Source organism: Myxocyprinus asiaticus, chromosome 48 (genome assembly GCF_019703515.2).
Source record: "Myxocyprinus asiaticus isolate MX2 ecotype Aquarium Trade chromosome 48, UBuf_Myxa_2, whole genome shotgun sequence".
NCBI classification, from domain to species: Eukaryota; Metazoa; Chordata; class Actinopteri; order Cypriniformes; family Catostomidae; genus Myxocyprinus; species Myxocyprinus asiaticus.
Window position 1 is genome coordinate 15,279,269 of NC_059391.1, and position 21,745 is coordinate 15,301,013.

At 37.3% G+C, this 21,745-nt stretch overlaps 3 protein-coding genes across 4 annotated transcripts; 1 reads left to right on the forward strand and 2 right to left on the reverse strand.

Annotated features, from left to right (window-relative positions):
* The first annotated feature begins 512 nt into the window (after positions 1 to 512).
* Positions 513 to 1,357, forward strand: si:ch211-127m7.2 (uncharacterized). Its single transcript, XM_051692217.1, has 3 exons — positions 513 to 756; positions 854 to 923; positions 1,032 to 1,357. The coding sequence occupies exons 1-3, from the start codon at positions 623 to 625 to the stop codon at positions 1,335 to 1,337; spliced, it is 510 nt and encodes a 169-aa protein (XP_051548177.1). The 5' UTR covers positions 513 to 622; the 3' UTR covers positions 1,338 to 1,357.
* A 143-nt stretch (positions 1,358 to 1,500) lies between these two features.
* Positions 1,501 to 11,605, reverse strand: ergic2 (ERGIC and golgi 2). Of its 2 annotated transcripts, none has more exons than XM_051692213.1 (14): positions 11,438 to 11,605; positions 10,964 to 11,109; positions 8,026 to 8,134; positions 6,199 to 6,245; positions 6,017 to 6,084; positions 5,888 to 5,928; positions 5,557 to 5,658; positions 5,267 to 5,362; positions 4,992 to 5,047; positions 4,598 to 4,696; positions 4,392 to 4,489; positions 3,015 to 3,177; positions 2,729 to 2,808; positions 1,501 to 2,623 (listed from the first exon to the last, which is right to left on the reverse strand). In XM_051692213.1, the coding sequence occupies exons 2-14, from the start codon at positions 11,067 to 11,069 to the stop codon at positions 2,558 to 2,560; spliced, it is 1,131 nt and encodes a 376-aa protein (XP_051548173.1). In that variant the 5' UTR covers positions 11,070 to 11,109; positions 11,438 to 11,605; the 3' UTR covers positions 1,501 to 2,557. The 2 variants fall into 2 exon arrangements, with proteins under 2 accessions (XP_051548173.1, XP_051548174.1); XM_051692214.1 differs by lacking the exon at positions 11,438 to 11,605 and adding an exon at positions 10,664 to 10,795 and having other exon boundaries at positions 10,964 to 11,103.
* A 543-nt stretch (positions 11,606 to 12,148) lies between these two features.
* Positions 12,149 to 21,745, reverse strand: kxd1 (KxDL motif containing 1). The gene is made up of 5 exons (XM_051692216.1): positions 21,555 to 21,745; positions 21,357 to 21,458; positions 21,078 to 21,230; positions 13,529 to 13,575; positions 12,149 to 13,047 (listed from the first exon to the last, which is right to left on the reverse strand). Exons 2-5 carry the CDS (start codon positions 21,449 to 21,451, stop codon positions 12,791 to 12,793), a joined length of 552 nt encoding a protein of 183 aa, XP_051548176.1. The 5' UTR covers positions 21,452 to 21,458; positions 21,555 to 21,745; the 3' UTR covers positions 12,149 to 12,790.

A 21,745-nucleotide genomic window follows, 5' to 3' on the forward strand; every position in this document is an offset into this window, starting at 1 on the left:
TTATTTATTTATTTATTTATTTTTACGTGACATGACAAGTTGGAGCTTCTGCGGAGACGTGAACTATTTTTACATGTCGGAATCTCATAATTCTGACATGAAGTGAGCACACCATTAAATTTTGTTTATTCCAACAACTGTATTAAAAAATCATATTTTCCTCCAAAACACCTTATTTACTAGTTATTTTACTATTGTAAAACCATGAATTAATATGGTGTCTGTTTCACTGTGTATGAAGCTTTCAGAGTTCATTGTTTAAATGTAATTTTTACATTTTCTCTTATTTAGTAAATTTTTCGTGATAGTCGTAATTGTGGTAATTTTTTTAAGTGTTGAGCCATAAAGTTTCCATTTGTTTACTTGCCACCCCATTGTTATCAACGTACAATAAAATAATTGTTAATTTTAGTTCATGTAAAGTCTGGAACTGGTGCAACCTTTATCAAGAGTCTTGGAAATACAATACAAGGGATGTTTTATGCGATTCAGTTTTACTCCAGACCACTAGGAGGCAGACTGGACAACATTAAATGTCTGAATAACAGCCAAAGAAGATATTAAGGACTGTTTCTGATCCCAAAGAGTCATTTTAAGGAATACTAAAGTCTTAAACTAGATTATGTCTGAAAAGCATCGAAACCTTCCACTTTGGATGGTTAAATCCGACGTTCAAAGTAGCAAAGATAATGATGCTATTAGGAAGAAAACACCTGGGACAACAAACAAGACTGTAAAGAAACAATGCTTGAAAAGGTAAACACTTTTTCCAAGAATAATCTCTTATATGTAAATTGGACGTATTTATGCCAAAACATTCATCCAAAATTACAACCCTCTTTGTTATTCCCAGTGTCATTACGTATTGGATGAACGAGAGGGAGCTCGTAGAATCCGCCCTCAGTTTTTTAAAGAAAGATGAGGTAGGTAAACTGGTTTTGATTCTCAAAAATCACGTCTAATTTTCTAACTGTAATATGTATTTATGTTGCATACTTATAATGCCTCTTATACTTGCAAATGAATTATAGGCATGTGGCAGAACTGCAGTGAAACTCCCAGAGGTGGGAATAATCATTCCAGAGACAGACGCAGAAACATCAGACTCTGATGTGCATGACAGTGTTTTATACACAGATTGTGACATTGCAGAGCAAGAGACCGTCCCATTTGGGAACTGCATGGAAGAAAGCACCAGTGCAAAACTGGGAAGTCATTTGAAACTTCATCTTGATGGTTTAGGAACTTCTGAGAAGAAACCACAGCTTGAAGACATCTCACAGAAACCTGATGCTGATGAGGCTCTGGAGCTTGTTCGAGAGATTTTTTTTACCTGATTTATCACAGTGACCCCTAATTCCATACATAAAATAATGTGGAATTGTCATTTGCATACTATTTGCACTTTCTTGAATGTTGCTAAAAAATAAAAAAAACATTGCAATCTGTTTCATGAACAAACCTATGAAAATGTAATGTAAATAAGCCATATTATTCATGTAAAATATCCTGTATATTTATTCATTTAATTAAAACATAACTAGCCTCAGCCTTGTTATTTGAAGGCTTTGACAAGATTTGTAATGAGTTTCCTGTGTACTAGGAAAGATTAATCAGTAGGATTGTAATGCACCTCTTCCACTATTGACTTGTAAGTTTTAGTGCCTAGACACTATGGCAGCACACAAAATAAAGGATGTAAATATTGATGTTTCTCACCCACACCTATCATATCGCTTCAGAAGACATGAATTTAACCACTGGAGTCACGTGGATTACTTTTATACTGCCATTACGTGATTTTGGCGCTTCAAAGTTCTTGTATTTGAATAGACCAACAGAGCTGAAATATTCTTCTAAAAATCTCTGTTTGTGTTCTGCTGAAGAAAGTCATACACATATTTGGTGGCATGAGGCTGAGTAAAAAATAAGAGAATTTTAATTTTTGGGCGAGCTATTGCTTTAAAACTTATCAGCAAAAATAAGATCTTGGCTCTGATTGGGATACTGGATGACCAAACAAGACAAACTCCAAAAACAAATCCTAATACTGTAATGACTGCTTGTGTCTTTGAATCAAAATTGTATTAAAATCGCACAATTTAATCTGACTTTACTGCATATTTGGATGCTTTTAAAGGGGGTATTTCATCCACTCAATGAAAATTATGTTATGCTAGTTTATGAACATTTTATCTTATATCTTTAGAGAAAATAGCTGCCTTCACGAGTAAAATAATAAAAAAGACTTGAGAAATTTAGATGCACAATGACAAGCTTTTCCAAAAATCTATTTTATCCTCTAAAATAATCTTTTTTTTTTTTAGCCATGACTGCTTTTCTTTTTTTGGAATTGACATTAAATCAATAATTTAACATAAAAAAAGTTTTTTGCACCCAACAATATTCTCACAGATGACAGTGTTCCACAAATGACAATAAACTGGCAAACTTAAAGTACCTCGATGTCATGTGTATTAATGTAATGAGGATTTATAAGTGTTTTAGATGAAAGAATGACTAAAATAATTTTTTTAACGTGGCAAGGAGAATTTAGCTAGTGTTCAATGTTCTCAGAAAGAAGCGGTGTCAAGTTGTTCACATGGCCATCGAGAAGATTCACCTATGAAGGAAAACAGCAATGGTAACTTTTGGAAAAACTGCTTTCAAAAGATAAAAAAAAAAAAAAAAACATTCATGTAAAAACTACAATTAAAAAAGTACTTACTCTATTTGGTTTATAAACCCCTAGTTTAAACCGACAGCAGACAACATCTACGCAGAAGCCAACCAGACCATGCAACATGCCTGTAGGAACAAAACACAATATTTTAAATAAGAGATTTTTTTCAGCGACAAACACATTTCTTACTGGTCTGCAGTCTATACAAATGGACAGATTGCTTTATAGTAAAAAACAATATCCAAATGTTGTCAATCCTACCCAACATTCTCTGACCCTGTGGTCACCTGTTCTAGAGCTGATCTGACCGGTTCACTCCCTATGTATTTACCTGTAGTTGAGAAAATTCCCCCTATGATGCCACAGAGTCGCACGAGGAACTGCCACAGCGGCATGTGCTGTTCCGTCACCTTCACCATCAGAGAGCTGATGTCATATTTCATAAAGATCCCAGATACACCATGGCTTCCTGCTGCGTGGTTTATCACTCGCTCCTAAAAGGAAGAGAAATCAAGGTGTGATGTCACTGACAGGAATCGTCAATGTACTGTTACTAAACACTTGCACAAAAAAACGTAAAAGATAAATAGACAGACAGACAAATAGATAGATAGATAGACAGGCCGACATACAGATAGATAGACTGAGAGACAAATAAATAGACAGGCAGAGGGAGTAGACAGACAGAGAGATGGATAGATAGATTAGACAGACAGACTGAGTAGATAGAGTAGACAGACAGATAGATTGATAGACAGATAGACAGACAGACCAAATAGATAGAGCAGGCAGGCAGACAGACAGACTGTTAGAGTAGACAAACTGACAGACAGGCAGATAGATAGACAGACAGAAGGATTGAGTAGATAGAGTAGAGAGTAGGCAGACAGACAGAATAGACAGAGCAGACAGACAGCCAGATAGATAAACAGACTGACAGACAGACAGACAGAGCAGACAGACTAGATAGAAAGAGCAGACAGAGAGATTGACTGATAGATTAGACAGACAGACAGGCAGGCAGGCAGACAGACAGACAAACATAAAGACGGATTGAGTAGATAGAGTAGACAGACAGACAGAGTAGACAGACAGAATACATAGAGCAGACAGACAGATTGATAGAGTACAGACTGACAGACAGAATAGATAGACAGAGCAGACAGACAGATTGATTCATACAGCAGACAGATAGATAGACAGACAGATAGACGGACTGAGTTGATAGAGTAGACAGATAGATAGACAGACAGACTGAGTAGATAGATAGAATAGAGTAGACAGACAGACAGGCAGAGTAGTAGACAGACAGACAGACAGACAGAGATAGATAGACAGACAGACTGAATAGATAGATAGAGTAGACATAGACAGACAGAGATAGTAGTAGACAGACAGAGTTTCTATCTGACAGAGAGAGACAGATAGATAGAGTAGACAGATAGACTGATTCATAGAGCAGACAGACAGATAGACGGACTGAGTTGATAGAGTAGACAGAGAGATAGACAGACAGACTGAGTAGATAGATAGAATAGAGTAGACAGACAGACAGACAGAGATAGATAGACAGACAGACTGAATAGATAGATAGATAGATAGACAGATAGACAGACAGAGAGAGTAGTTGACAGACAGACAGATTGAGTAGACATATAGAGTAGACAGACAGACAGACAGATAGATTAAGGTTGTACTTGTGGCCTACCCGCTCAGTGACTGAATATTGGTGTGTATCTGCAGACACTTTGTATGTTTCCAGTTTTGTGGGCACAATGGTGATAAAGTACTGGAACATCTGATTATCTAGAAAACAAATTGGCGAAAATGTTTTATTGAACTGACTTCTTGGCTCTTTAATGTACACACTGAATATGTACATATGTAATTTCCTTTAACATTGAGATCACATACGATCTGTAGACACTTTTTCCGTGCCGTCCAGAGGATTCAGAATGCCTGGTATTTCCTCTCCGAATGACAGATGGTCTATCCGATGGGAGAAGTTGTATGCTACAACATAAATTATCTTTATCAGCCAAATGAACTTTCAGGCATAAAAATTTAAGGCACTATTTACAGATGTTCCCTTCTGGTCTGGATTCAACAGCACAGGCAGCAATTTGCATATTATCTGGATGGCAGATTCTATCTGCAATCTCAAAATGCACTTCTGCTTTTTGTGAGCTGGTATTTACAGATCATTTGGAAAGCAGCTGGAAATGTTACATCACTTAAGGAATTAAAAACCTACTATATGTAAACAAATTAGACAAAACAAATGCTATAAAGAGCCATCTCGGCTTACTTTCGTGGCTGACCAGGGCTGCAAGATGAGCATGACCTCGAGGATGTGGGATAGCCCTGAAATAAACAATGACAACAGACTATATTTCACGTTGGTCAAAGAAGTACATATTCCTTTTCAGCTATGAATTTAGCTAGTAACTCATATCTTTGCTGTTATACTAGATGATTTTCATAGTTCAAATTGACACCTAACCCTATAAGTAGGTCTGCGCAACTTAAAAATTAAATGTATGACAATATATTGAGATCTACAGAGGTTAAAAAGAGACATACTTGCCAACAGTGATGTGGAAATTTCCTGCTACTTTATTGACATAGAGATGTCCATGTATTCTGCAGGCATTAAGAGGCTGGGTGGGGTCATCTTCCCTATTCATCGATAAACACAAAACAACATGCCAGAAGAATTTATTACTATATTAATACTCAATTTATTTTTTACTAAGATCATTAGTTTGGAACTTCCAGTTTGCATATAAATACTCTTATATATTGTAATAAAATCTCTTGTATAATATGGGAAATCTGATTATAGATCAGATTACAATAATGGGCCTACTGACCTGGGTGGGAGAGCAGTGGGGGCACCTTTCATTACATTCTTGAACAGAACGTCTTGGAGTGAATGTTCTTCATGAAGACGGCTCTGAATGAGCAAGAGCGTCCTGATGTAAAAGTAGGACACAAATAAAGTCATGACACTCAGTTGTTTTCCTTTCATTAATCAAATAGAACTGAATTTTACAGTAAAGAATATTAAAATAAATGTCTAAATCCACTTAATTGTCTATAAGTAGTTTAATATGTACAGTATTAATAATACAGGAACACAGGAACTAGTTTGGAGGTTAAAAATGTACAGTAAGTATTGTAAACAAATTAAATGTAATTTACCTATGCCAGAGCCTTTGCTGGGGAGAAAGGTCAAAAACAACCTGTGAAAAGATAATAAAACCTGTTATTGCTCCACTATAAAATATTCCTAGCAAATAACCAAGACTGCGGATAAAAGCAAATACCCACAGGTTCATACTGCAGGCCATCAGATGCTACCATTGTCTCAGCCAGATCTAACACATCTGCTCCAACAACTGGAAAGACAATTTAAGAATTAATGATGTTGTAGTGTTAAGAACAAGTCATTTACGATGCCACAGATCATATTACAAATAGCTGCAGTAAAAAACAATTAAATAAAAACTTACATTGACACCTCATGGCGACTGTGATATCTATATTAATTCTTAGTTTACTGCAAGACAAAAGAATAAAACAAACAAAATGTAAGTGTTTTGTGGTTTAATTACTCATCTGGGTCAATGAAGTAATGCTAATTTTTTGTAAATATTTCTTAAATTATATATTATATATATATATATATATATATATATATATATATATATATATATATATATATATATACACACATATACACATATACATACACACAGTTGTGCTCAAAAGTTTGCATATCCTGGCAAAAATTGTGAAATTTTGGCATTGATTTTGAATCATGCAAATAAAAAAAAAAAACTGTCATTTATTTAAGGATAGTGATCATATGAAGCCATTTATTATCACATAGTTGTTTGGCTCCTTTTTAAATCATAATGATAACAGAAATCACCCAAATGGCCCTGATCAAAAGTTTACATACCCTTGAATGTTTGGCCTTGTTACAGACACATGGTGACACACACAGGTTTAAATGGCAATTAAAGGTTAATTTCCCAACACCTGTGGCTTTTTAAATTGCAATTAGTGTCTGAGTATAAATAGTCAATGAGTTTGTTAGCTCTCACATGGATGCACTGAGCAGGCTAGATACTGAGCCATGGGGAGCAGAATAGAACTGTCAAAACACCTGCGTAACAAGGTAATGGAACTTTATAAAGATGGAAAAGGATATAAAAAGATATCCAAAGCCTTGAAAATGCCAGTCAGTACTGTTCAATCACTTATTAAGAAGTGGAAAATTCGGGGATCTCTTGATACCAAGCCAAGGTCAGGCAGACCAAGAAAGATTTTGGCCACAACTGCCAGAAAATTGTTCGGGATACAAAGAAAAACCCACAGGTAACCTCAGGAGAAATACAGGCTGCTCTGGAAAAAGACAGTGTGGTTGTTTCAAGGAGCACAATTAGCTTCTGATAGGTGGTGTACTGAATTGTAGGTGTACCTGCTGATGTATTTTTAGGCCTACCCTCAAACTCAGTGCCTCTTTGCTTGACATCATGGGAAAATCAAAAGAAATCAGTCAAGACCTCAGAAAAAAATTGTGGACCTCCACAAGTCTGGTTCATCCTTGAGAGCAATTTCCAAATGCCTGAAGGTATCACGTTCATCTGTACAAACAATAGTATGCAAGTATAAACACCATGGGACCACGCAGCCATCATACCGCTCAGGAAGCAGACACATTCTGCCTCTTAGAGATGAACGTAGTTTGGTATGAAAAGTGCAAATCAATCCCAGAACAACAGCAAAGGACCATGTGAAGATACTGAATGAAACAGGTAGGCAAGTATCTATATTCACAGTAAAACGAGTCCTATATCGACATAACTTGAAAGGTTGCTCAGCAAGGAAGTAGCCACTGCTCCAAAACCGCCATAAAAAAGCCAAACTACAGTTTGAAAGTGCTGTCATGGCCAGCCTAATCTCCAGACCTGAACCCCATTGAAAACCTCTGGAATGTGATCAAGAGGAAGATGGATGGCCACAAGCCATCAAACAAAGCCGAGCTGCTTGAATTTTTGTGCCAGGAGTGGCATAAAGTTTTTTTTTATTTTATTTTTTTTAAATGCTATAAATGTTATTCAAAAATGTATGAAAACAAATTGGAAACAAAGATTAAATTTCTACTTGAAACGTGTGCTTTAAAATAGATTTTTTTTCCTAATTTTTATCGCCACGGATAAATTGTCAATTACCTATCTTACACCTGCTATTATTCCTTTAAATCTGTTGTTGTTGCTGTTTTAGAAGAACAATGTAACTTTATAGTAGGTGTGACAAAAGCAAAGCATCACCTGGTAAAGTCCTTATCCACTTCATACTCGTACTTCATCCATGTGTCCCGATACACAAAAAACTCAAAGAAGGCAAGGAGAGCCATGGCAGTGAAGGCCAACACGGACACTGATCAAACACAGAAAGCAAGCAGACACATTTTAATGATTGCTGTTTTAAGTTCATTATCAAAGCTACAATATCTGAAATTACCTAGAAAGGATAATGTGATTTTTGTGAAATGTGAAAACAGATTTTTAAAGTGGATAATTAAAGGAATATTCTGGGTTCAATACAAATTAAGCTCAATCCACAGCATTTGTGGCATAAGGCTGATTACCACAAAAAATTATTTTGACTCATCCTTCCATTTCTTAAATAATAATAATAATAATCAACAGCAAAAAAAAAATCAAGGTTACAGTGAGGCTCTTACAATGGAAGTGACTGTGAACAATTTGTGGAGGGCAGAAATGTGAAACTTATTATTTTCAAAAAGCACTTTCATTAATTATACTGTTAAAACGTTGTGTTACAACTGTAAAGTTGTTTAACACTTGAATGCATACATTTGGTTTTTAGTGACCCAGGACCCCATTCCACCCCCTGAACCTCATCCATTTTTTGGAGTTATGCCCATACCTCTTCAGTATTCATTAACCTTTCTCTTATGAACAGTGTAACACAAAAACAAATAAAGTATAACTGCTTGATTATCAAAAGTGTATAGGGTCATTAAAGACCCGAGATATGTGTCACTTTTTCTGCACTTCCATAAATCATATTCTTATGATTATTTCATTTCAATACAAGTTTATTATCATATGATATCCATTTCTTTGTTTATTACAAGACAAACTAGTACTATATTCATATAATTATCAGTAACCCATATGCATATACACATACATATTATACATGCTATGTTAATCAAAGTGGCGCTGATGTTTTACTGATTGACTTATAGCATGTGTAACACATAGAGAGTAAGACAGGACTATTGACATTTGTGTGTACTACTGAAATTATGCAAGTTGTACATCTATTTAGACTCAAGTGCCTGAGAAAATACATACACTGGTGGCCAAAAGTTTGGAATAATGTACAGATTTTGCTCTTATGGATTGAAATTGGTACTTTTATTCACCAAAGTGGCATTCAACTGATCACAATGTATAGTCAGAACATTAATAACGTGAACATTTGAAAACTATTACAATTTGAAAAAAAAATTCAGAACTTAAACTACAAAGAGTTCTCATCAAAAATCCTCCACGTGCAGCAATGACAGCTTTGCAGATCCTTGGCATTCTAGCTGTCAGTTTGTCCAGATACTCAGGTGACATTTCACCCCACTCTTCCTGTAACACTTCCCATAGATGTGACAGTCTTGTCGGGCACTTCTCACGCACCTTACAGTCTAGCTGATCCCACAAATACTCAATGGGGTTAAGATCAATAACACTCTTTTCCAATTATCTGTTATCCATTGTCTGTGTTTCTTTGCCCACTCTAACCTTTTCTTTTTGTTTTTCTGTTTCAAAAGTGGCTTTATCTTTGCAATTCTTCCCATAAGGCCTGCACCCCTGAGTCTCCTCTTTACTGTTGTACATGACACTGGTGTTGAGCGGGTAGAATTCAATGAAGCTGTCAGCTGAGGACATGTGAGGCATCTGTTTCTCAAACTAGAGACTGATGTACTTATCCTCTTGTTTAGCTGTACATCTGGCATTCCACATCTCTTTCTATCCTTGTTAGAGTCAGTTGTCCTTTGTCTTTGAAGACTGTAGTGCACACCTTTGTATGAAATCTTCAGTTTTTTTTTTTTTTTTTTTTTGGCAATTTCAAGCATTGTACAGCCTTCATTCCTCAAAACAATGATTGACTGACGAGTTTCTAGAGAAAGCTGTTTTTTATTTTGTTGCCATTTTTGACCTAATATTGACCTTAAGACATGCCAGTCTATTGCATACTGTGGCAACTCAAAAACAAACACAAAGACAATGTTAAGTTTCATTTAATGAACCAAATAGCTTTCAACTGTGTTTGATATAATGGCAAGTGATTTTCTAGTACCAAGTTATCAATTTAGCATGATTACTCAAGGATAAGGTGTTGGAGTGATGGCTGCTGGAAATGGGGCCTGTCTAGAGTTGATCAAAAATGACTTTTTTCAAATAGTGATGGTGCTGTTTTTTACATCAGTAATGTCCTGACTATACTTTGTGATCAGCTGAATGCCACTTTGGTGAATTAAAGTACCAATTTCCTTCCGAAACAGCTAAATCTGTACATTATTCCAAACTTTTGGCTGCCAGTGTATGTATAGCTTATGTTTTATGTGCAGCTCAATATTTGTTTTGCGTCTCATAAAATTTCAGCATGGAAGTAAAGAATCCTTTTCTAGATTTGTTGCACCCTGTTTTTGACATATGAAAAATAAATCATAAAAATATATAATACATTCAATTCTTTTTTATTCTAATTGTCTTGAAAATGCTTTGAAAACTTGACACTATCTAGGCATTTTGTAGATCCATTTGTGATAGATATACATGTTTTTAAAGGTGCTGAAAGCAATTTTCATGGAAAGGTACACAAAAAATGTTCCTACTCCCTTAAAGATATTAATGAAATAAGTGCCCTGAGATATCTCACCGGTCTCTGTGACAGCTGTAGACTTTGTAAACAGCAAACAAAAATGAGTCCGGACCTTGGATATTGCCGCTTTTCACCTGTCAATCATTTTGCTCGTTCTCATAGTGTTGTATTTGAAGCCGATCACTGAGGCTGTGATTCATAAAGTTTGTCAGTTGAGGGCGCTATTGTATATTTATAGATGTAAACCTAACAAATGGCTAAATAATGTCAAACTGTCAACTTCAAGCTGTCTTTTACACTATTTCTATGTGAGTAAAACTGATTTACAAATTCTAAATTAAAGATGACACAGCTCACCTGTTCCTCCACTAGCTGTTGTCTCTACATAACTCTCAGGAACCTTGGGAAAAGCATCCAGTTCTTTCACAAAGTTCAGGGCTTTCTTTTTGTTCAGCCTCCTCATCGTCAGACATTAAGAATGTTATCTTCTTCATGAATTCAGTCTGCAATTCATAATTGCCTTATGTCAATACACAAGATCATTTTACACCACATTAGCAACCATCTGTGAGCAGTAAAGTTACATCAACTTCCCCTGTCAATATCTTACAAAATTACATTTGCTAAAACACTGAATACAGATCTTATAGGAGGTAGATTTATATGGCAACACCTCACTTTTTTACTGTATCAGATATATTAAAAAATAAGAAAAGAATGTCTATGAATGACGAATTAGCTCAGTTGTCTATGGTTACAAAATCTGCTAGCTACTGTTAGTCGTACACTTGTCTGACTAGTCGATTCTCCTTGTTTCTGTTCTCTACTTACCTTGAAATGCTATTTCAAACGGACCATCGTGTCTGCCGCAGTTTTAAATTAAACTCTCGTTTAATAATAGTCTACTAATGAAATAACGGAGAGAAAACGAAGACGACTCGCGAGGCAGACGCTAATGTGTTGTAATAGCTGTGCGCTTCCGGTCCGTGTGATTGTGGGAAATGTAGTCATAGGAAAAAAAGCCAAAATCGCTGTTACAGAAGTGAGTATGGCCAGTCCATAAAGGTCAAAATACAAATTGTTTCAAAAGTATAGTCACAAGAGGAAAACATTATACATGTTAACATAATTTTTATGAGATAAAATTGCATCCTAACCTTTGTTGCCTTGCCTTGAACATCCTGAAACCCTGTAATCGAAGATTTTATCACACTAAAATCATGTTATCATGTTTAATATTTACATCGTGTGGCTATACTTATGAAACAATGTGTATTTTAATGATTATGGATTGGCCCCATTCACTTCCATTGTAAGTGCCTTACTGCAACCACCATTTATATTTTATTTTATAGACGAGAGAAGTCGAAATGATTTAATAGTGGCAAATCAACATTATCCTACAAATGCTGTCAATTGAGTTTAACTTGTATTGAACCTGGCACATTTCTTTAATTAATTAGTAGTGGCAAGTAAAGCAAATGTAAGCTATAAGCAAATACAGTTAACTTTTATGTGTACAAAAAATAAACTCACTAAGAGTTCTGTGACATTGCCTTTATTTCATGATTGGCAGATGTTTACTTTTAAACTCACCATCATTTACAATACTAATACTGTTTTGAATATTAAATATTATATAACACCACTAATCAGGTAAACATGTCTGGGTTTAAATGCATCACTGAAGCAGTTTTATGTTGAATATCAATCTTTGGATTTTTTTTTTTTTTTAAACCTGCAGATGATATTTGATATGTTTTCTAGGGCATTACCACAGTAATTTAAATACATAAAAAGCTGTAACAGAAAACATAAAATCGACTAAGCATTTAACAACAGTACCAAATTTGTACCATGCCAAAACCATGCTTTAAACCCTCCTAATAATAAATGTTAAGATGTAGACTTTCTTCCTCCCACTTTTCTTTAAGATATTTTTGGCTTCCCCCCCCCCCCCCCCCCCACCTTTAATAGATAGTATAGTGGAGAGAGAGAGGATATGACTGGGGAGAAGAGAGGTATCAGGATCAGAAAAAGGACTTTGAGCCAGGACTCAAACTCAGGTCCACCAGGATGCTACCGCACCAATTGTCAGAACTACGAGGCTACGGCACTGACAGCTTCATCCCACTTTTAAGAGGCATCTGGACGTTGTAAAGATATAATATCAGAAACACAAATCTAGATCTCGGCTGAATCCGGACCCTCGTCCCGTAATACAGCCTGTTCAATACTGTCAGAGGTTGGTGTGCCAATGTTCTCCTGAGAGGGGTCTTCAGAGCAGCAGCTAATGGTGGGAGATATTACATCAGGGCTTGTGTCACATGACTCAGTGCTCTGTTCTGAAGTTGCAGTGGTTGTGATGGTGGTGGCCACACTGGGAGGGATGGGGTCAAACTCATCATCATCATCCTCCAAGTTGGAACACTCATTGATGTCTGTTGTAAACAAAGTGTAAAGGGCTGATGTTAAAATACTGATACACTTTACCATAAGTTTGTATATGTTAAGGTTAGTTAACTACAACAGTTAACATGAACTAATAATAAACAATACTTTTTCAACACTTCAACAAATTAATCTCGGTTACTGTTAATTTCAACAAATACTAATACATTTTCAAAAGTTGTACATGTTAACATTAGATATATACATTATAAACAAACATGAATTGACAATGAATAATTGTATCTTAATAAATTACCATTAAGATGAATAATTGTGGTAAAAATATATTATTTGTGAAACGTAATACATTTACTAATGTTAACAAATATAACCTTATTGTACACTGTAACCAAAATACTGCTTCAAATAACAATGATGTATTTGCAGTAATAGTCAAAATGGGTTGATTACCAATATGAGCAGAAGGTGCAAAATACAGCATAATCCATTAAAAACTGCATAATAACTTACTGCTAAAGGCTTCTGGATATTGCTTTGCAATCTTGCCCTTTAAAGTTCTGGGAAAACACAAACCATGTTAAAATATTGTTACTTATAGGATTCGACTTATGTTACTATAAGAATGTACAGGAGAGGGGGCCTGGGTAGCTCAGCGAGTACTGACGCTGACTACCACCCCTGGAGTCGTGAGTTTGAATCCAGGGTGTGCTGAGTGACTCCAGCCAGGTCTCCTAAGCAAACAAATTGGCCCGGTTGCTATGGAGGGTAGAGTCACATGGGGTAACCTCCTTGTAGTTGCGATTAGTGGTTCTCGTTCTCAATGGGGTGTGTGGTAAATTGTGCTTGGATTGCGGAGAATAGCATGAGCCTCCACATGCGGAGTCTCCGCGGTGTCATGCACAATGAGCCACGTGATAAAAGGCATGGATTGACGGTCTCAGAAGCGGAGGCAACTGAGACTTGTCCTCCACCACCTGGATTGAGGTGAGTAACCGCGCCACCATGAGGACCTACTAAGTAGTGGGAATTGGGCATTCCAAATTGGGAGAAAAGGGAATAAAAAAATAAAAAATAATGTACAGGAGATTAGGGTAATTTGGGAATTTTTTTGCACTTTTTATGTTTCAATTGTCAAGCAAACAAATTCAGACCAACAAATTTATCACATGACAAACAAGTTAAAATATTGTAATGTTAACATACACTTGCTTGCGATGACATGATGACATGTCCCACACATTCCAATATCTCAGACTACCCTAATTCACCCTATACATCTCATTGAATTAAAGGATTAGTTCACATAAAAATGACCCTTTATGCTTCACAGAGCTAATGTGTGCTTCTAAATCACTTGCACCTTTATTAGCAACTGATACATAAGTGCCAGCTTTACATGTAATACATTCTGCTTTCCACGGATCTCGACCTGGATTCTCTCATTATTTACTCGCCTTCATGCCATCCCAGATGTGTATGACTTCCTATCCTGTGCTGAACACAGACGAAGATTTTTAGAAGAATATTTCAGCTATGTAAGTCCTCACAATGCAAGTGAATGGTGACAAAAATTGTAAAGCTCCAAAAAGCACATAAAAGGCAGCATAATATTAATCCATTCGACTGTAGTGGTTAAGTTCATGTCTTTAGAAGTAATATGATAGGTGTGGTGAGAAACAGATCAATATTTAAGTCCTTTTTTTTACCATAAATTCTCCTCCATGCCCAGTAGGTGGCGATATGCATGAATTTTTTTTTTTTATGATTAACATATTTATTTATTAAACACAGGAAAACATTTTGTGTAATTATAAATACACAAAATCAACTTTAACACCCACTACCACCCCTCCTCCTCCCCAACCCCACCCCAAACCTCAACAAACATCTCTGTGGTCTTAGATGAAAAACATATAGAAGAATACAAAAACAAAAAACAAACAACTAAAAGAGGAAAAAAAATAATAATAATAATAATAAAAATACATATATACAAATATAAAAAAAAAAAAAATAAAAAAAAAATCACACACACTGACAATTACCCCTCTCTCTCCACTATTCCACCCGAGAACCCTCCAAGAATGCTAAATATCCACCCCATTTTCCCACAAACAGGTCCGGATTCCCCAGTCTTCTATAAGACCCCTCCTCTAAGGCTGCCACTCTCCCCATCTCCGAGCACCATTCCTGAAACGGGGGTGCTCCAACCGACTTCCAGCCCCTCAAAATCACCCGCCTGGCAACCATAACACAGGTCAGGACCCAATCCTCCACATGTTTATTCTCCACATTAATTTCTGCCCCATCTCCCAAAATACAGAGTCTGGGGCAAAATGAAACCCAAGTGCCCAAGACCTCACGTACAAAATTCTGAACTCTCAACCAAAACCCCTAGACCTCAACGCACCTCCAAAAAACATGGGTTATATCTCCATCCTCCGACTGGCATCGCTAGCAGGTAGGTGTGTCTTTAAGACCAAGCCTATACAGTCTAGAGGGGGTCCAATAGAATCTATGTAGAATCTTGAACTGAATAAGGTGAACTCTTGCATCTCTAGATACAGACTTGACATTTTTCAGAATCTTAGTCCACACTCCATCCTCCAATACCAAATCCAAATCTTTCTCCCATAATCTCTTAATAGAAGTTAAGGCTCCATCCCCCTTACTCTGAATTAACAGGGAGTAATACACTGATGCCTCATGACCTTTTCCAAAAGCCGCAATCACCTCACCCAAACATCTGCCTCCATAGGGGGATGTGTGCTACTCCCAAAAATAGTACAAAGTAGGTGGCGCAATTGTAAATATCTATAAAACTGAGGTCTGGGGATCCCAAAATGTTGGACCAAGTTTTCAAACGATCTCAACACTCCACTCTGATATAGGTCACCGAGTGTAGCAACCCCCCTCACAATCCACTCTGGCCAGCAGAAAGGGGACTTGCCAATACGTAATCTTGGGTTCTGCCATATACTCGAGGCAACATTTAAATAAGTGTCCAATTTAAACAATCTGGACACTTTAGCCAATACCGAGTGTAAATGCAAAATAACGGGGTGTAACTTAACTTTTCCGATTAGTTTGATAGAGATGCTTTGTAATGGCGAAATAGGGGCAAGAACTGCCTTTTCAATAACAAACTAGGGAGGGGCTCTCTCAGGTGGAAGTGACCAATGAGCCAAATGTCTGAGACTGAACGCATAGTAATAAAACAAAATCTTGTGTAGGCCTAGCCCACCTTTGTCTATTGGCCTATGTAACTTATTAAAATGCAATCTGGGACGTTTACCATTCCAAATGAAGGACTTCGCTATGCTATCAAATTCCTTGAAATAAGAGAGAGGGACATCTACAGGGAGAGATTGTAGCAGGTAGTTAAATTTTGGAATACAGTTAATTTTAATAACATTAACCTTCCCAATCATAGATAAATGTAATGAAGCCCACCTGCCCACATCGCTCGAAAATCTTTTTATTAAAGGGTCAAAATTAACTCTAACTAAATCAGACAATTTTGCTGGGAATAAAATCCCCAAATATTTAATGCCCTGTTTGGGCCATTGGAAGGCGCCCGGCTGAAAAGCCGTTACTGGACAGTACGCTGTCAAAGCCAAAGCTTCGGATTTAGACCAATTGACTTTGTATCCTGAGAATTTGGAAAAGGAATTAATAATTCTGTGGAGGCAAGGCATAGATCTAGTAGGTTCAGAGACAAATAATAAAATATCATCTGCATAAAGCAGAAGCTTATGCGCCACACCTCCCGCCACCACCCCTGGAAAATCATCCTCCTTTCTTATCGTGGCTGCTAATGGTTCCAGGGCAAGACAGAACAATAATGGGGAAAGAGGGCAGCCCTGCCGAGTGCCCCTATTCAGAGTAAAATAATCTGAAATTAATCCATTTGTTTGTACCACTGCTACAGGGTGTTTATAAAGTAACTTAATCCAACCAATAAATGTACTCCCGAACTCATACATTTCCAAAATCTTAAAAAGATAATCCCATTCTACCATATCAAACGCCTTTTCGGCGTTAAGTGAGATGGCAGCGACCGGAAACTGATCATTCACCACTGACCACATGATATTGATGAGACGCCTGATGTTATCAGAAGAGCTATGGCCCCGAATAAATCCCACCTGATCTATATGTATAAGAGATGTCATAACCTTACTTAATAGGTTAGTCAAAATTTTTGACAATATTTTTACGTTTAGTTGGATCAGGGAGATTGGACGGTAACTTTTACACTTGCTTGGATCTTTGTCCTTTTTAAGAATCAGACTGATCCGGGCTTGCGTCATGGTTGGAGGAAGCTTTCCGTTCTTTAATGTTTCCGTATAAACTTCTAGCAAAAGTGGAGCCAGTTCTGTAGCATAGGATCTGAAAAATTCTGCGGCAAAACCATCTGGCTTTGCCAGTAGGTAGGGACTTAATTACCTCGTCAAGCTCCTCTAAGGTTATCTCAGAATCAAGAGAGTTTTTTTGCTCAATCATCAATTTAGGAAGATCTAATGGTTCCACAAATTTCTAATATCTTCATCAGTAGACGAAGACGTGGAACTATAGAGATCAAGATAGAATTCTTTAAATGCATTGTTAATATCAATGGCTGATGTAAAAATTTCACCACCAGCAGATTTCACTGAGGGAATGATAGAAAGAGACTCTCTCTGCTTTATATATCTAGCCAAAAGCTTCCCTGCTTTGTCACCTGACTCAAAGTATTACTGTCTTGCCTTGAATAACCAAAACTCCACTTTCTGCGACAAAATAGTATTATACCTATATTTCAATCGGGTCAATTCTCTGAGGCTATCACATGACATACGGCGCTTCAGCTCTGCCTCGGCACTTTTAAAATTTCCTTCCAACTCCACGAGTTCTCGTGCTTTGGATTTTTTGGTGAATGAGGCATACTGTATGATCCGACCCCTAAGAACCACCTTAAGTGCCTCCCAAGCCACGCCCACAGAAGATACTGAGGACCAGTTGGTCTCCATATAAACACTGATTTCAGTCTTTAACATTTGTTGGAAATCAGGATTTTGCAAAAGGGACACATTAAGGTGCCAACTATATGATTTCTTTTTCTCAGTATATGGCAACACCTCTAAACTCACCAGGGCGTGATCCGAGACTAAAATGTTTCCAATTGAGCAATCAACAACAGATGAAATGAGAGATCTGTATATAAAAAAAAAATCTATTTTGGAATAAATCTTATGGACTGATGAAAAAAATTTATAGTCCCTACCAGATGAGTTCAAAAGTCTCCAAATATCCGTAAGACCAAGATTTTTACACATCCTATGAAGCGTCAGTGTTGCTCTAGGGTGTTTACACACTTTTGCTTCACTGTGATCAAGGACTGAGTCTATCAAAAGATTAAAGTCTCCTCCCAATATTATATCATGAGGGGTGCCAATGGCTTGCAACATCCCTTCAAGATCTATAAAAAAGCCCTGATCATCAGCGTTAGGTGTGTAAATATTAGCCAAAATCAACCTTTGCTCTTGAATTTCAGCTAAAACAATAATTACTCTTCCTAATTTATCTTTAGTCTGTTTGAGACATTTGAATTGTAGATGTTTATTTACCAATATAATAACTCCCTTGCTCTTACTTGAGCCAGCACTAAAGAAAACATGTCCACCCCATATCTTCCCAAATTTTTCAGCTTCCTGCAGGGAGAGATGTGTTTCTTGAAGAAACACAATATCATATTTCTTACGTTTAAGAAAAGTAATAACCTTCCTTCTTTTTATGGGGTGTCCCAACCCATTCACATTCCACGTGGAGAGAGATAGTACACTCATATTAACAACTGACATATTGATATAATAAAAAAAATAAACTGTGTGTTAAAAACAAAATTATACAGACCACATTCCCCATTAGTGAAGCAATCAAACCCCGAACAAAACAAACAGAAAAAAGAAAAATGTGCGCATTAACCCCGCACACGACAGCGCCAACCGTCGACAATCCCTCCAAACTCAAAAGGTCCATGAACGCCCACGAGCCCCCACGACAACTTTGCCATCGGATTGCTCAATTTTGCCTCACAAATTTGTGAGGCAAAATTACATAACAGAAAATACTTTGTGAAATAAACCCAGTCAACATGAACACAAAGAATGTGTAGATTCATTCACAGAACTGTCTCAAAGATGTGATCTTCCACAAAACAAATTCCAGCTGATATAAAACCATTCAGATTCCTCGAACAGACAAATGAATGTTCAGTGAGCCGGCTGTTATGAGTTCAGCGGATGACGTAATCATTCAATGTCCTGTATAAAAACTCAAAACAAACTACAGCCAGCAGGAGGAATAAGCACGAAGAACGAACAGATTAATCCACAGCTGTTCCAAAGGAGTGTTATTCAATAGAACAAGCTCCAGCCGCTAGGCGGAGCCAACACAAAAAGAAACAAAACCGGCATCCCGGTTCCCCTGGTGATCGAGTCAATTCACTCGGAGGCCGCATAAAAGTATATACCATGACTTACACAATCCGTCAACTTTATAAAAGACATCCTTTGTGTGAGCATGTAGATATTTTGCGGTCATCCGTAGTGTCTATCCTCAATCTGTCCGGGAACTTCAATGCAAAAGTTTCTTTAAGGAAAAGTGTTATTCACAAAACAAGCTCCAGCAGCACGGTGGAGCCAACGCAAAAAAAACAAAATGTCACCCAGCTTCCTCAAGAGTAAGTACAGTGAATCGACCCACTCACATGAGAACTATCCACTGAATTACTCAGACATTGATTCAATAAAAGACATTGCCTGATTTGGACATGTAAATACTTTGCGACTGACCTTCGTTTCTATTCTCAGTTTGGCAGGAATCATCAGAGCAAACGAGATCTTTTTCTGATGTAAGAGTTTCTTACATTCCTTGAACCGATCGCGTTTCTCTCTTGTCGAACTCGTAAAGTCCGGGAAAAAGAAAATATTATGGTTCTTCCAAGAAAGCTTCCCTTTGCTCCTCGCCTGGCGCAACACGAGATCTTTAACGGATGATCTCAGAAATCTTGCCAGAATCTATCGGGGCCTGTCTTCCTCAGCAGATCTCCGAGCAGGGACTCTGTGAGCTCGCTCGATTTCCAGCTTGTGGCCTGTTATGTCGAGCAGACTCAGGAAAAGCTTGTCTAGGAATTTCACCATATCTCTGCCCTCCTCATGCTCAGGAATTCCAACAATTCGAACATTATTCCTGTGGCTTCTATTCTCAAGATCTTCAATCTTGTCAAGGAGATGTTCCAAATCAACTTTGGTCACGGGCAGATTAGCGGTTAATTCCCTCTCCGAAGATTCCAGAAAATCGATTCGTTTTTCAACATCAGTCACTCTTGTGACTAGCTCAGTGAATTTTATTTCCATCGCCGTAATCGATCGACGTATTACAGCGAGATCCTCCAAGTCAGCAAGAACCTTCGTCAACATCACCGACATGTTGGACAACTGACGCTGGATCTCCTTTCCTGCCACGCCATCCAAATCGAGTCCCCGGTCTGTAAGCCTGTCGGGGCTTTCATCCTGAACACGTAAGTGTCTTTTAATGTCTCCAGAGCCTGAGGATTTTGACTTCTTTGCCATGTTTTGCATCAAAAAGCAAATGTGTAACTGGGTGTATGAAATTCACCAGATTATAACATAAAAACAATAAAAAATTTAGCAAAGTGCGCAGAGCTTGTCGCTCACACGTCTGCTCCTTGCATGACATCACGTGACCCCCGGCGATATGCATGAATAATGCGAATAACCAAAAACAAAAGAAGAAGAATGTGAAAGTGGAGATTGAAAGTAAAAAACTTTCATGCTGCCTTTATGTGCTTTTGGAGCTTCGAAATTTTGGTCACTTTTCATTTACATTGTGAGGACCTACAGAGCTGAGATATTCTTCTAAAAATCTTCATTGTGTTCTGCTGAAGAACGAAAGTCTTACACATCTTGGGTGGCATAAGGATGTGTAAATGATGAGAGAATTTTCACATTTGCGTGAACTATTCCTGTAACATCTTAAGTTAAAGACAAAATACCTTATTCGTCTGAAGATACTGTCCAAGTCTTTCTTCATCTCAATTAAAGTGCGGGTGTGCGTAAGAAAGTGTTCATTCATCTGTTGTAAGCGCACATTCGACAGCCCGTTGAAGTTGATCAGCATCTCATTGGTCTTCTCAAATCGGTCCAACCTAGAAGTCATGCAGATGCAGTCATGAAACAAATTCAGGTTAGAATGTAAAAAACCTAAGCAAGATGCGATCTAGGTAGGCATGTCCATAGATTTTGAGACAGCGTCTGTAATTACAACTACTGACATGTGTCTCTGAGCTTGAATGATCGCGTTCACATCCTCAGAGTTCACCATGCTGAGCATCCTGTTGCAGAATATTCCAGAGGCCGTTGGCTCCATGGCGATACTTCAAACAAAATAGAACATATAAGCGTTAATAATTAATCAAATCAATGTTGAACTGATAGATTTAAGGCAGTCGCTTACATGGAAAAAGACTTACTGTGTGACAAATCTGCTAAATTGGTTTGTTTAAAAAAAATATCAGCTGCACACTTCGTTGAGGTTTCGATGAAGATGCAAACTAGTTTTTGTTATATTTGTGAAACGATAAAAAAAAAATGCAGTAAAAGCTTTTATTGGTTTCGCTAACCCACTGAAGAGCAGGCGGACATTTTTGTTGTGATGTTGTCA